This window comes from Colletotrichum costaricense (genome assembly GCF_030867565.1).
Source record: "Colletotrichum costaricense strain IMI 309622 chromosome Unknown Scaffold_10.1, whole genome shotgun sequence".
NCBI lineage: Eukaryota > Fungi > Ascomycota > Sordariomycetes > Glomerellales > Glomerellaceae > Colletotrichum > Colletotrichum costaricense.
The window spans coordinates 295,069-307,557 of NW_026848239.1; the positions used below are offsets into that span (position 1 = coordinate 295,069).

At 55.3% G+C, this 12,489-nt stretch overlaps 4 protein-coding genes across 4 annotated transcripts; 3 read left to right on the plus strand and 1 right to left on the minus strand.

The window, feature by feature from the left end:
* Positions 1-2,910: 2,910 nt before the first annotated feature.
* Positions 2,911-4,098, plus strand: CCOS01_09693 (glycosyl hydrolase; the record flags this gene model as incomplete). Its single annotated transcript, XM_060457850.1, has 1 exon — positions 2,911-4,098. The coding sequence occupies one exon, from the start codon at positions 2,911-2,913 to the stop codon at positions 4,096-4,098; it is 1,188 nt and encodes a 395-aa protein (XP_060311015.1).
* Positions 4,099-6,237: 2,139 nt separating this feature from the next.
* CCOS01_09694 (uncharacterized protein) lies at positions 6,238-7,809 on the plus strand (the record flags this gene model as incomplete). The annotated part of the gene is made up of 1 exon (XM_060457851.1): positions 6,238-7,809. One exon carries the CDS (start codon positions 6,238-6,240, stop codon positions 7,807-7,809), a length of 1,572 nt encoding a protein of 523 aa, XP_060311016.1.
* A 935-nt stretch (positions 7,810-8,744) lies between these two features.
* On the plus strand, positions 8,745-10,354 carry CCOS01_09695 (uncharacterized protein; the record flags this gene model as incomplete). The annotated part of the gene is made up of 2 exons (XM_060457852.1): positions 8,745-8,793; positions 8,907-10,354. 2 exons carry the CDS (start codon positions 8,745-8,747, stop codon positions 10,352-10,354), a joined length of 1,497 nt encoding a protein of 498 aa, XP_060311017.1.
* Positions 10,355-11,071: 717 nt separating this feature from the next.
* Positions 11,072-11,746, minus strand: CCOS01_09696 (uncharacterized protein; the record flags this gene model as incomplete). The annotated part of the gene is made up of 1 exon (XM_060457853.1): positions 11,072-11,746. The coding sequence occupies one exon, from the start codon at positions 11,744-11,746 to the stop codon at positions 11,072-11,074; it is 675 nt and encodes a 224-aa protein (XP_060311018.1).
* Positions 11,747-12,489: the final 743 nt, after the last annotated feature.

A 12,489-nucleotide genomic window follows, 5' to 3' on the forward strand; every position in this document is an offset into this window, starting at 1 on the left:
AGGCTGATTCGTGATCTTTCCTCATCGTAGCATTGCTCTTGTTCTGCACAGGGTCACTTGGCCGCCAGTACTGCGACCCTGCCACGTCGAGCATGCTGATTCGAAAGACGAGAGCTTTGTTGTCGCAAAGAGAAGAAAAGAGGTTGTTCTGATGCCAAAAACCATCATGACTGTTGTCATCCAAAGCTCCAGGTTCGACATCGGCTCCCACCTGCAGGTTGCGGGCCAGCTCGTGGTGCGAGGTGGTCCCCGGCAGTGGGAATGCGTAAAATGCCCCTCCATCCCCGCTGTCAGCTTGGGTCGTCAGCCACCCCCCGGGACCAGGGTGGCACTGATGGCTCTGGTGCCTTTGCTGGCATGTCTCTGGTGTTCTGCATGTCGAGGTAATCTTGTTGAGCTCCTCGAAACAAAGCGAGCCCTGGTTCCCCGTCTCGCCAGTCGACTCTCAGGAGAAGGAAGGTACGGATACTTGGTAAAGAATCTTCCATGGCGCTCCACCGCATTGAAGATCAGCCTCTGCGCCGCTGCCGTGGGAAATAAGCTGTCAAGCGACGAATTGGAGACCTCGGCGTCAGGGCCTGGAGTTCTTGGATGGTTCTTGGTCAGTCTTGGATGACGAGCCGTACTCTGTGAACATGATGTTGCCAATATTTGACTGCACGCCGCAGTCATGCGCATGGGAAGACAAGGTTCGCGGACTTTTGTCAATAGTCGGTCTGAATCGGACAGTCATCTGAGTCTGGAGCCCATTCATCGTCCACAAGCTTGATGATCCCTCCTGCTCGGCTACGTCAGCGGAGCAATAGCTCTGGGTGAACGATGTGGTGATGATGCATCCATGAGGCGAACGAATTGATCCCGAGGCTGCGATGCTGTGCAATGACTGAAAGGGTGACTCGGAGTGAGTGAACAGACATGACAATAAAGCGCAGATCTAGAATGCGAGTCTGGATCATGGGAATGAATCACAGCAGTCGGAGCTTGTTGGTGGGCAAGTGTAACGTGCAACCTCATCATGAGAGGTCTCTGTGGATGTTACCCTGACCATGCTGGAATAGATGCCTCTGATATTCGCGGATCAGCATCCTTTGGGATTTCGTAGCTGTCCTAGGCGTTCCTAGCCAGATTGAGCTGCCCGTTGCATATCGGAGTACTACTCTATGAGGGTGGAGAGCAAGGTGTACCATTATCGTAGGGGAAAGACGCAAAAGAATGTGTACGGAAGAGAAGGAAAGAAAAGATACGTCCCCCTCTTACACCAGAAGCTTCAGGTATCTCTGGAGGACCAGACGAAGGAGGAATGGAGGAGGAAACTAAGGAAAGACCCGCACGTGGCGGTGCGGGATGTGCAGATTTTCCCAATTAGGGGCTGCAGATGCCAGGGTATCCCCTCCTGCCCGGGGGCCAGTCCCAGATGTCCCAGCCAAGTGACCCAAGACTGAAGGGGGACATGGGGCTTGCAACACCCTTTAAGCCCCTGGTCATAGCACCCGTGGCTAATGGAAGGCCCGGATACCGATCTCTGGTTCCTGGGCGTTGGAACTTGGCGCCGCTGTGAGTGTGACAGTCTCACAGTCTCACTGCTCACAGCTCAGGCGCTGGCTCGATGGGTTCGGGTTCAAGGTTCGTCACAAGTGCCTTATCGCCCGATAAGCGGTCCGGTGCAGTACGTACCTCAAGCCTGGATGGGACAAACCACCACCAGGGACCTCACAAAGTACCTTGTACCGCAGATCCAGTTGGTGCGGTCTCGCGCCGCCCGCCAACACAGCATAACGTACAATCTTGTCTGAAACACCATCTACCGCCAGTCACCTTTACACGTTCAGCTCTCAAGCTCCCCATCCCCAAAGACTCCAACGACTCCCAAGCGACCAAAACTCTCAAAGAGTCTCCGAGCTGGCGGTAGACCCTCGTCCCGTTAGAATCTCTCCCAATGAACGACAGCGCTTACCGACCCGCTCGCTCTCCAAGGAACCGCTGTTCAAACGCCCTTGTCTTGTCTTGCCCCTTTTGCTATCTGTACTCCGAGTTTGCTCTTTTGCCCTTTACCTCTTGCTACTGAGTACGGCTACTTGGTACTTGCGACTCTTCGCGCTTTGCCTCTCTGGTCATCATCTCATCCCACGCTCCTTGGTTCTTCCTCCTTCTCTTCCCAGATACACCAACTGGCCACCACAGTCTGACCCCTGACTGTGATCTTCGTACTTCTTTGCCGGGTGGCCCCTGTCAGGGCGCAGCCGCGTGCGGTGTGCTGGCTCGACGAGAAGGCAGCTCCTGATCACAACATCAGATGAAGCCTTGTTTTGTTTTGTGCTTGTTTCCAGGCTGCGAGTAAAGACACACGCAAAAAGGATCATGGCGCTGTCATCGCAGGATCAGGACGTTGGCAAAAGCCGCGCCTGCGCCAGCTCCTGCTTACATGTATCCTTTCCTTCCTCTTCCTCGTCATCCCACCTCGACGCTGATCTTGACCTTGACGACATCTCCGCTTCTTCCAACCCATCATCTTCATGCTTCCAGTCCTGTTGCTGCCACTTCCGCCCCAGATTTCCACTTTCTCAGAGCCCTGCTACCAAGATTGCCGTCCAGGATCAGCATTACCGTCCCTCCTCATCGCCTTGTCCGTACCCGCCTTCTTCCCACCACTTCCATTACTGTTGTGCCGGTCCACCAGTTCGGAGGAAACCTGGACAAGGGGCACATGGACCGGAATCCTCGCCCGCTCCTGATATATTTAACATCCTGGCCCTCCTCTACCGAAAGTGGCCTCTCCTTGCCCTCGCCATTGCAACTAATACATATATCCTCCTCCACCACTCCCCTCACTTCTCTACCTCGAGCAGAGAAGAAGACCAGACGAACTGTTCCGCCTCCTTACTCAACTCCTTATACTTAATAATCATCAACATGGTCGCCAACGTGGGAGGGCTCGCAGCCCGGGCAGTCTTTCTCATGTCCACTCGTCCTATTGCCCAGAGAGCAGACGTCGCCTCATACACTAATAACGCCGTTGCCGCCATTCGCACTCTCGAATCTACCTGGTACGATGTTGGCTCTGGTCTTTGGGACAACGCCTGGTGGAACAGTGCCAACGCCTTCACCACCCTCGCCGACTTCGCCAATCTGAACCGGGATGCTGCTAACGAGCTTAACATCGGAGGCATTCTCATGAACACATTCCAGCAGGCTCAGAAGGCCACAGCATCAGCTTCCAAGTCTATCAATGCCGCTGGCCTTGTCACAACCTCGTACGCCATCACCAAGCGCGAGGTACCGCTGCCTATCGAAGGTCGTCAAATGAGCGCTCAGGGCTTTCCCAACTTCATCAACGAGTTTTATGACGACGAAGGCTGGTGGGCGCTCGGCCTGATCCGCGCCTACGATGTTACCCAGAACCAAGACTACCTCGACATGGCCGTGCACATCTTTGCCGATATGAAGACCGGCGGCAATACCAACTGCAATGGCGGCATCTACTGGAGCAAGGACCGCAAGTACGTCAACGCCATCGCCAACGAGCTCTACCTCAGCGTCGCCGCCTCGCTGGCCAACCGCATCTCCGGCGATAAGGCCAGCTACCTCAAGATCGCGACTGATCAGTGGACCTGGTTCAAGGCCACCGGCATGATCAACGCTCAGGGCACCATCAACGACGGCTTGGACGGCAACTGCAAGAACAACGGCGCCAACGTGTGGTCTTACAACCAAGGTGTCGTTCTCGGCGGTCTCGTCGAGCTCAGCAAGGCTAATGGCGACAAGTCGGTCCTGACAGACGCCACCAACATTGCCAAGGCGGCCATCAAGCAGCTGGCCGACGACAACGGCATCCTGCACGACACGTGCGAGCCCAACTGCGGCTCTGATGGCAACCAGTTCAAGGGCATCTTTGTTCGCAACCTGCGATACCTGCAAGAAGCGGCGCCCAACAACGACTTCAAGACCTTCATCACCAAAAACGCCGACAGCAACTGGAACGCCAACCGCGACTCTGCTGGCAAGATGGGTGTCGTCTGGTCAGGCCCCGCGCAAGGCGTTTCCGGGCCGACTCACAGCTCAGCACTCGACTCCATTGTTGCCGCCGTTGCCGTCGCGTGAGCGAGACTTCTTTTGGGCAATTAATTGTCCTCAGACCTTTTGGATCAACATCATCATCATCATCATCGGGCAGGCGTTGGAAATTTTGCTTTACTTCACATGGCCGCTCTGCAACACGCTCCTTCTTTCTAATTGGGCGCAGGGGAAAACGGCAACGAACGGATTAGACTTGATCAGGAACGGGATACCCCTCAGAACACACGGACACTCCTTTGATGCTCCGAGCTGAGCAAGACAAGACCAGCTCGGGCGGCGCACCGGAGGGTTTTGCTTATTGTTAATAATGACTCTAATGAGTAATGATACCATAGTTTCATTTTGGATAGTCGTTTGGTTAGGCTTGCTCGGGAGTAAGCGAACATACTGGGGCATAGACGTGTTGGATAATACTACATGGTCTTCCACCGCATACATACACTATTTGATGATCACCAGTTCTGCGAGACTTATGATTTCACTAAAACTGATGGTCGCCCTCTGTGGATCCATAGGAGAACTCCCTCGAGCTAGATCGCCATCGATTAAAGGAGGGATTCTAGAAGGACTGAGCGCTAAGGGGTGTCTCCACGGTGGTATCGGCGCGGGAGTTTAGATTGAGGGTTAATGCAAAAACTCTCGAGAGTCAAAAAGGAGATCTCCCGGAACGATCATCCGTTGGTTCGTTGGCTCGTTCGCTCGGGAGCTGTGAGCCGGTTGTGTAGGTAGTAATAGTACTCCATATGCGAAAGAAAGTTATTTATGGCGCATTGCTGATCGCTTCCGCTTTAAATTGCCCGCGGGAGATCGTTCGGGGGGGGAGATGGGTTGGTTGGTTTTTGGTGGTTTGTTATGCGGGGGAAATTGAAATTGGAGACCATCATGGGTTGTTTCCTCCCCTTGTTCCTGTCAGGCAAAGCCTTTTTTTCTTCTTTTGGTATTAGGGACGAGATCCTGGCTTGACACAGGAAGAATGAGCGGCCTCCATGTTAGGATGGTTTGTAAGGTATCCATGCTCATGTGCCGTTTCTTCTTCGCTTGGTGGCTTGTCAGTTCATCCTTTTCCCTTTGGCATCTGCTGCCGTCCTACCTTTTTAAGGAACTTGCCTGAAGGAAGGTATTGAAGCTCAGACTACCCGTATCTTACTCAGTGCAGTCGATCAATGCCACTTGATCATGCTTATAAGCATATTTGATTTCATCATGCCGAGGAGCAGTATTATGTATCAAAACACTATATGTCAAGGTGGGGTGAAGTCTTGGCTTCCCAACTTCCTGTGGGGCTCTGACTTCAGATATCCCTGCAGAGGCAGTCAATGATCCGCGCATCCTCCCATCTCCAAAAACACATGGCACCAGCCAGCCTGCAAAGCCAGAACTCTGTCCGACGCTGACACTCAAGCCACAGCTTCAGAATGATACACAACGCGCGTATGCTCAGCCAAAGGGAAAAGACAAGAGAAGTCCCCACTCGTTGACATTTTTTGACAAAGCTTTTAGAGCTTGCGACATCTTATCCCCCCCCTCCCTCCATCCGGTCCGTTCCGGTTGGAAGACGGAGCTGAAGCTCCCGTCACTCACACGACATGCCAATAATTCGACGCAGTGAGACATCACTCTGGCGCGTATTTTACCTAAGGCAAGGTACGACGAGGCGAGGGGGTTAAGGTAGGTAAAGTTATGTGCGTTCGCGCCAATAGCTGCAGTAGTCCATGACGTAAGGTATACTTCTATCAACCCAAGTGGGCGGTGCGTCGGAGCCTTCGGGGAGAAGGTCATCATGATACCTATGCCCGCGTACGCGTGTAGGTAGGTATTTTTGTGCGAGGGAAACTTCGTACCTGCCACACTTTTTTTCCAATTCCACATTCCTCAGCCCGCCGTGTATCCTGGGACGAAGATTGGGACACGCAGCGCGAAAAGGTAGTTTCATCCCTTCCTAACCTATCTTCACCTGTTCAACCGAACTGGCTTTCCCATCCCAATTGGATGACGCTGCTTGCTGCTCTTCCAAACCTGCGACGGCGTCACGCAGCGAACTCGCCGTCTCATCTTCGGCCCCAGCAACCTACCTACTTACACTCTCCCGTCTCCTTCTGATCCAATCACCATCTAGTGGAGCAATACTTCATTCAAAGGGACAACCCGGGCACCACCGCGACCATGAAAGCCGCCTCAGCCGATCCCTTTGGCCAGATCCTCAAGGATCTAGTCCTCATCGTCATCAGCGTCGCTTTCATCCCCTTGACGACGATCATCCTCGCCTTGAGTTATGTGTGGCAGCGCTTCCTGCGTCCCGGCCAGGCCTTTGACCCCGCCGCCGCCACGGACCGCCAGCAGCAGCAGCGCCGCACCATCCTCGTCACCGGCGTCGGCATGACAAAGGGCCTAACCCTCGCCCGACTGTTCCACCAAGCCGGTCACCGCGTCGTGGGCGCCGACTTCTCCCCCCACGCCTGCGGCAGCCGGTCCACCGCCCTCGCCGCCTACCACGTCCTACAGAAACCCGGCCGAGCTGGAGGCGGCGCCGACCCGTACCTCGACTCGGTGCTGAGGATTGTGGAGCGAGAGAAGGTCGACCTCTGGGTCAGCTGCTCGGGCGTCGGGTCCGCCGTCGAGGACGGCGTCGTCAAGGAGGTCGTCGAGGCCCGCACGCGGTGCCGCGCCGTGCAACCCGACGTCGCGCGCACCCGGATCCTGCACGAGAAGGATTCCTTCATGGATCACACGCGGGAGACGGGCCTGCGCGTGCCAGAGTCATATCTCGTCACGAGCCGACATGAGATGCTGGCCGCGCTGGAAGAAGCGTCGGGGGGACTGTCCTACGACGCCGAGTCCGAGACCACCGCCAAGAACACCAGGAAGCCGCCGCCGCGCTTCATCGCAAAGTCGGTGGGCGTCAACGACCGCGGCCGCGGCGACATGACGCTGCTGCCGCTGCCGACGGAGAAGCAGACGTACGATCACGTCTACCACCTCGAGTGGCTGGGCATGTCAGACAAGGAGCCCTGGCTGTTGCAGGAGTACATTGACGGCGACGAGTTCTGCACGCACGCGCTCGTGGTCCGCGGGGAGGTGAGAGCGTTTGTGGCGTGCTGCTCGGCGGAGCTGCTGATGCACTACGTCGCGCTACCGGCCTCGTCGCCGCTGTCGAGGGCGATGCTCGAGTTTACGCGGAAGCAGGCCGCGTCGTTTGGGGATGCGTATACGGGCCACCTGAGTTTCGATTTCATGGTGAGCTACGAGGACGTTGCTGCGGCGGAGGCGGGGGATGGATGTAAGCCTGAGCAGCTGAAGCTGTATCCGATCGAGTGTAACCCGCGGGCGCACACGGCTGTCGCGTTGTTTGGAGAGACTCCAGACATGGTGGAGCAGTACCTGAGCGTACTCGACGAGACGGGAACCTCTGGGGGCAGTTCGGAGACGGATGTGGTGACGCCTAGGAGGCCGTCCAAATACTACTGGATCGGACATGACCTCTTCACGCTGCTGCTGCTGCCAACGGCGAGGGTACTGCTCTTCCGAATGTCGATTGCGGCGTACTGGCGGTCTGTGAAGACGTTTGTCGAGCACGTGCTATTCTGGAAGGACGGGACGTTTGAGCTGTGGGATCCGTTGCCGGCGTGGTGGCTCTATCACGTCTACTGGCCCATGATGTTCTGGGACTGCGTTGTGAACCGGCGGAGCTGGAGCCGAATCAATGTGAGCACTACAAAGATGTTTGAGTGCGATTAAGTAATTTGGTATGAGTGTAGATGCCGTGTTGGTTGGCGGTTTGCAATCCATGACTACCTAGTCCTTACTAGATGTCACGTGTTGTTGACTTATCAAACCATTGGAGCTTTGTGGTGGTTTTCAAATGTTTCCAGGGCCCAAATCCAGGCAGAGCATTGCCCAGAGAAGACCAATAAAAATAGAACTTTAAAGCAGTCAAACTCATGATCAAAATGGATTCGGTGGCTGCTTTCTTGTTGGTCTCACATGGCAAAGTACACCAGATACTAGGTAGATCTCGGACTTGACCCTTAGTGCCGGGATCAGCGACCCAGAAAACTCAATTGCGACGCTCATGTCACTTTAGGGCGGAGGGTCCAAAACGCATTTTTGACATTCTTTCTGTCAAAAAGGCGCCCTTTGAGCAGGGCTGGGTGCATTATGCTTATAATCGGAGCCGTTCCGAGGGCATTCCGGCCGGTGTTCCGAGCGACAAACCCCGCGTTGAGCCGCCCCGCGCGGCTGGCTGACGAGTAGTGGAGTCCTCCGTACGCCACGACGAACAGCTTTCGACACCATTGACCTATTACATTACTGCATTCGGAATCCACCTTCCAAGAACCGGGGAAATAGGAAATCGGACAATGATGTGATGGGCGGGCCATGGTGGAGTACCAGATAGAGATACACACTTCCATGTCGTCTACGTAGTATGGACAGCCGACCCTAGTTTGTGAACTGCTCTTGATTGGCCGGGCTATTACTTACTACGTCCACAACACAATTGACTTCATCTCATGTGTGCGTCTCTCATACTGCTGGAAAGGTGGCATTAAAGACTCGAGATATCATTCTCTATAAGACGGATAGTCCTGCCCTCCAATACACGTACCCAGGCTCTGAGCGAAGGACATCAGTACCAGCACTTAGACATCGATCAGTAGACCTTCTTCAAGATGGATTCATCCGAATTCCGCACCGCGGCCGCAGAGGCCATAGAAGACAGTAAGTCTCTCATCACACGCTCCTGAATCTCATCACCACCAAACACCCTCACCCCAATCCTCATCCTCCAACCCCTCTCACGAAGCTCTCAATCACTAACCACCATCCCCCAGTCACAAAATACTACGACACAATCACCTCCCAACCAAAAGTCCTCCCCTCGGTAACCCCAGGCTACCTCCGCCCCCTCCTCCCGCAATCCGCCCCCGAGGACCCGGAATCATGGCAGACCATCCACGCCGACCTCCAATCCCACATCGTGCCCGGCATAACCCACTGGCAATCCCCTTCCTTCCACGCCTTCTTCCCCTGCTCCTCCTCCTACCCGGCCATGCTCGCCGAGCTCTACTCAAACGCCTTCAACGGCGCCCACTTCAACTGGATCTGCTCCCCCGCCGTCACCGAGCTCGAGACAATCGTCCTCGACTGGCTCGCCCGGCTCCTGAACCTGCCCGAGCCGTACCTCTCCACCGCGCCCACCCGCGGCGGCGGCGTCCTCCACGGCACCGCCTCCGAGGCCATCCTCACCGTCATGGTCGCCGCCCGCGACAAGTTCCTCCGCGCCCGCACCGCCCACCTCCCCGCGGACTCGGAAGAAAAGGAGGAGGAGACCTGGCGCCTGCGCTCCAAGCTCGTCGCCCTCGGCAGCGAAATGGCGCACTCGTCCACGAAGAAGGCGGCGCAGGTCCTCGGCGTCCGCTTCGCCACCGTCCCGGCCCCGGCGGAAACGGGCTACGCAATGTCCGGGGCCGCCCTCGCCTCCACCGTCGCCGCGCTCCGCGCAAAGGGGCTGGAGCCGTTCTACCTCACCGCGACCCTCGGCACCACCGACACCTGCGCCGTCGACGACTTCCCGGGCATCAAGGACGCTCTGGCCCCTGACGAGCAGGACGGCATCTGGGTCCACGTCGACGCCGCCTACGCCGGCTCAGCTCTCATCCTCCCGCAAAACGCGCACCTCACGGCGCCCTTTGCCGCCTTCCACTCCTTCAACGTGAACCCGCACAAGTGGATGCTCACAAACTTCGACTGCTCCGCCCTCTGGGTGCGCGACCGCGCCTGGCTCGTCGAGTCGCTGAGCATCAAACCCGCGTACCTGCGCAACCAATTCTCCGAGGCAGGGTTGGTGACGGACTACCGCGACTGGCAGATCCCGCTCGGCCGGCGCTTCCGCAGCCTGAAGCTGTGGTTCGTGCTGCGGGCGTACGGCGCCAGCGGGATCCGGAAGCATCTGGAGAGGGGGATCCGGCTCGGGGAGAGGTTTGCGGAGATGGTGAAGTCGAGGGGGGATTTGTTCGAGATTGTGACGGGGCCGCGGTATGCTCTGGTCGTGTTCACATGCAAGGCCGGCGATAGAGAGAAGAGCAACAAGGTGACGGAGGCGGTGTTGGAGAGCGTGAACGGGGAGGGCGTGATTTATTTGACGCCGACGACGCTTCATGGGCTGTATGGTATTCGCATGTGTACCGGGAGCAGCCAGGTTATTGAGGAGGGGCACGTCCAGAAGGCGTTTGATATCATTGTTGCGGCTACCGAGAAGGCGCTTGCCGATGGACAGTAGAGTTCTCTTAGAGTCCTTCATTTTGGTACGTAGAATGCATCGCGTCAATAGACTCGGATATGAGTAAACATGCTTGGACTTACGGCTCTTGAGTGCCCGATGAAGACTGCCATGTAAAAGTGGGAACGATGCTTTGGGTGCTGAAATTTCGATCTCGGCGTTCAATGTTGATCTTGAACACGACGCTGCATCATGATTCTTTTGTATAAGCTGCTTATGGTAACCAAATATCTCGTATCTCAGTCACTCCCCATTTGATCTGGGCACAATGTAGCTAGTCAACAGCCAAGAATGTAAGAAGTTGACAATGACCCACGTATCCTACACGCAAGTGAGCGAGGTGAGATGGTGATATCCACTAATTTATTGTCAGATGCAAGGCATGGTTTGAACTGCAGATATGTATGATTGAAAATTCAACGAAAGATCTGTTAAAAAGATGAACCAACGCAAAAACGTCTAAACCATGTGAATGCTTCGCTCCAACATAAGACTCGATCCCTTACTCTGAGAAGGGTATTGTATCTGTATCTGTTTTCGATTCTTCCACATGCAGAATTCACCCTATCCCATGCTGATCATAATCATTCTCATAATGTCGTTTAGTTATGCAGTGTCGTATGTCGATCAACCCCATCGCTCATCCGTCCGAACCAGGGTATGCCGACGACGCACACCACACTAGATCTTCTATCCCTCTCTCTCAAAATAGAATCCTTACCAATTCGAATAATAATCTCTCGACCTCGAGACAGGAATACTCTGACTCCGCCTCCGCTCATTATACCTAGGTCGACGGTCCCCATAGCCATAATCCCTCTCAAACTGATCCATAGCCCTCACGTACTCCCTCCCTCCAACGCCCCTCACACTAACACTCTCCTCCCTCACAGCGGTCCCCCGCGTCGCCCTCGCCTCCGAAACATCGCTCGGCGGCGGCGCATAGTCCCTCACGGACTTATACTCCCTCTCATGCCAATCCGGGTCGTAGTAATCCCGGTCGCTCCTGTCATCCCGAAAACTCCTCCCGTCGTCGGTTCTGCCATCGTCGTCATCGTCGTGTCTGCTGCCGTACCTCTCCCTATTCCTGCCCCTGTCTCTATCATATCCAGCCTGGCTGCGACTGCTCCTCGGCGCGCGGGACCCCGACTGCCTCTCCCTCTGCCTCCGCCTCTCCTCCCTCCTGTCCTCCTCCTCGTGTTTTGCTTCTTTGCGCTTGAGCGAATTGTCGATCCCAAAGGCGACCGTCGCGCCAATGAGGCCGAGGGCGATGGCCTGGCCCCAGTCAAAGCCGGCGACCTCTTTTTCGAACTCTTTGCGTTCTTTGCGTTTTTCGGGTTCCGCTTTCCAGGGTCGTGGATCGGGTGGGAGAAGCTTGCTCGGCTTCACCATTTTGTGTAGGTGTGTGTTGGTATGTATGTGTGTGTATTGTCCTTTCCGTTGTTGACTTTTTATATGTTTCGAGCTCTTGAATATTGAGATGTAGATGGTGTATAAGTTTGACGGTAGTTTATTGTATGGTTTCGGTTTAGTGTCAAAGGCGGTTGTTCAACGTTCCCCGTACTCGAACAGTTTCTTTGTTTCCGTTGTTCTTGATATACGTCTCGAGGGTAAAGCGTGGTGAGGCTGGTGGTTTTCGCGTCCCCTCAGAACGGCATTAAAGTGCCGAAGGTGCAAAAAAGAACGCGGCGGTACGTAGGATTATATATCTCAAAGGATTGCAGGTGGCGTCAAGGCCCCTTGTCGAGGATAGGGCAAGAAAGGCACAGAAGGGGAGGGGTACGGATGCCGAATTGAGACAAAATATGCAGGGGAGACTCTGACGGCGTTGCACTTTTCAACGGCAATCGGGAAGGGATCTGGATCGACTTGTGTGGCTTGCTGGCAGGGGGGGGAATGAACCACACAAAGTGAATATCTTGGGTATGAAATGACAAGCACTACGGATAATAAGCACAAGAGAGACATTTGCTGGGCACATCTAGAAATTTAATACCTACCCAAGCTACACTAACCCAGTCCCGGGTCCCCTTCACCGCTGGACGCCGGCATTCCCCCGCATCCACTAGCTGAACAAGCCCGACACCTTTCGTGATCCATGTTTCGACTGCCGGGAGCCTAGGGGAAGCTTGCCC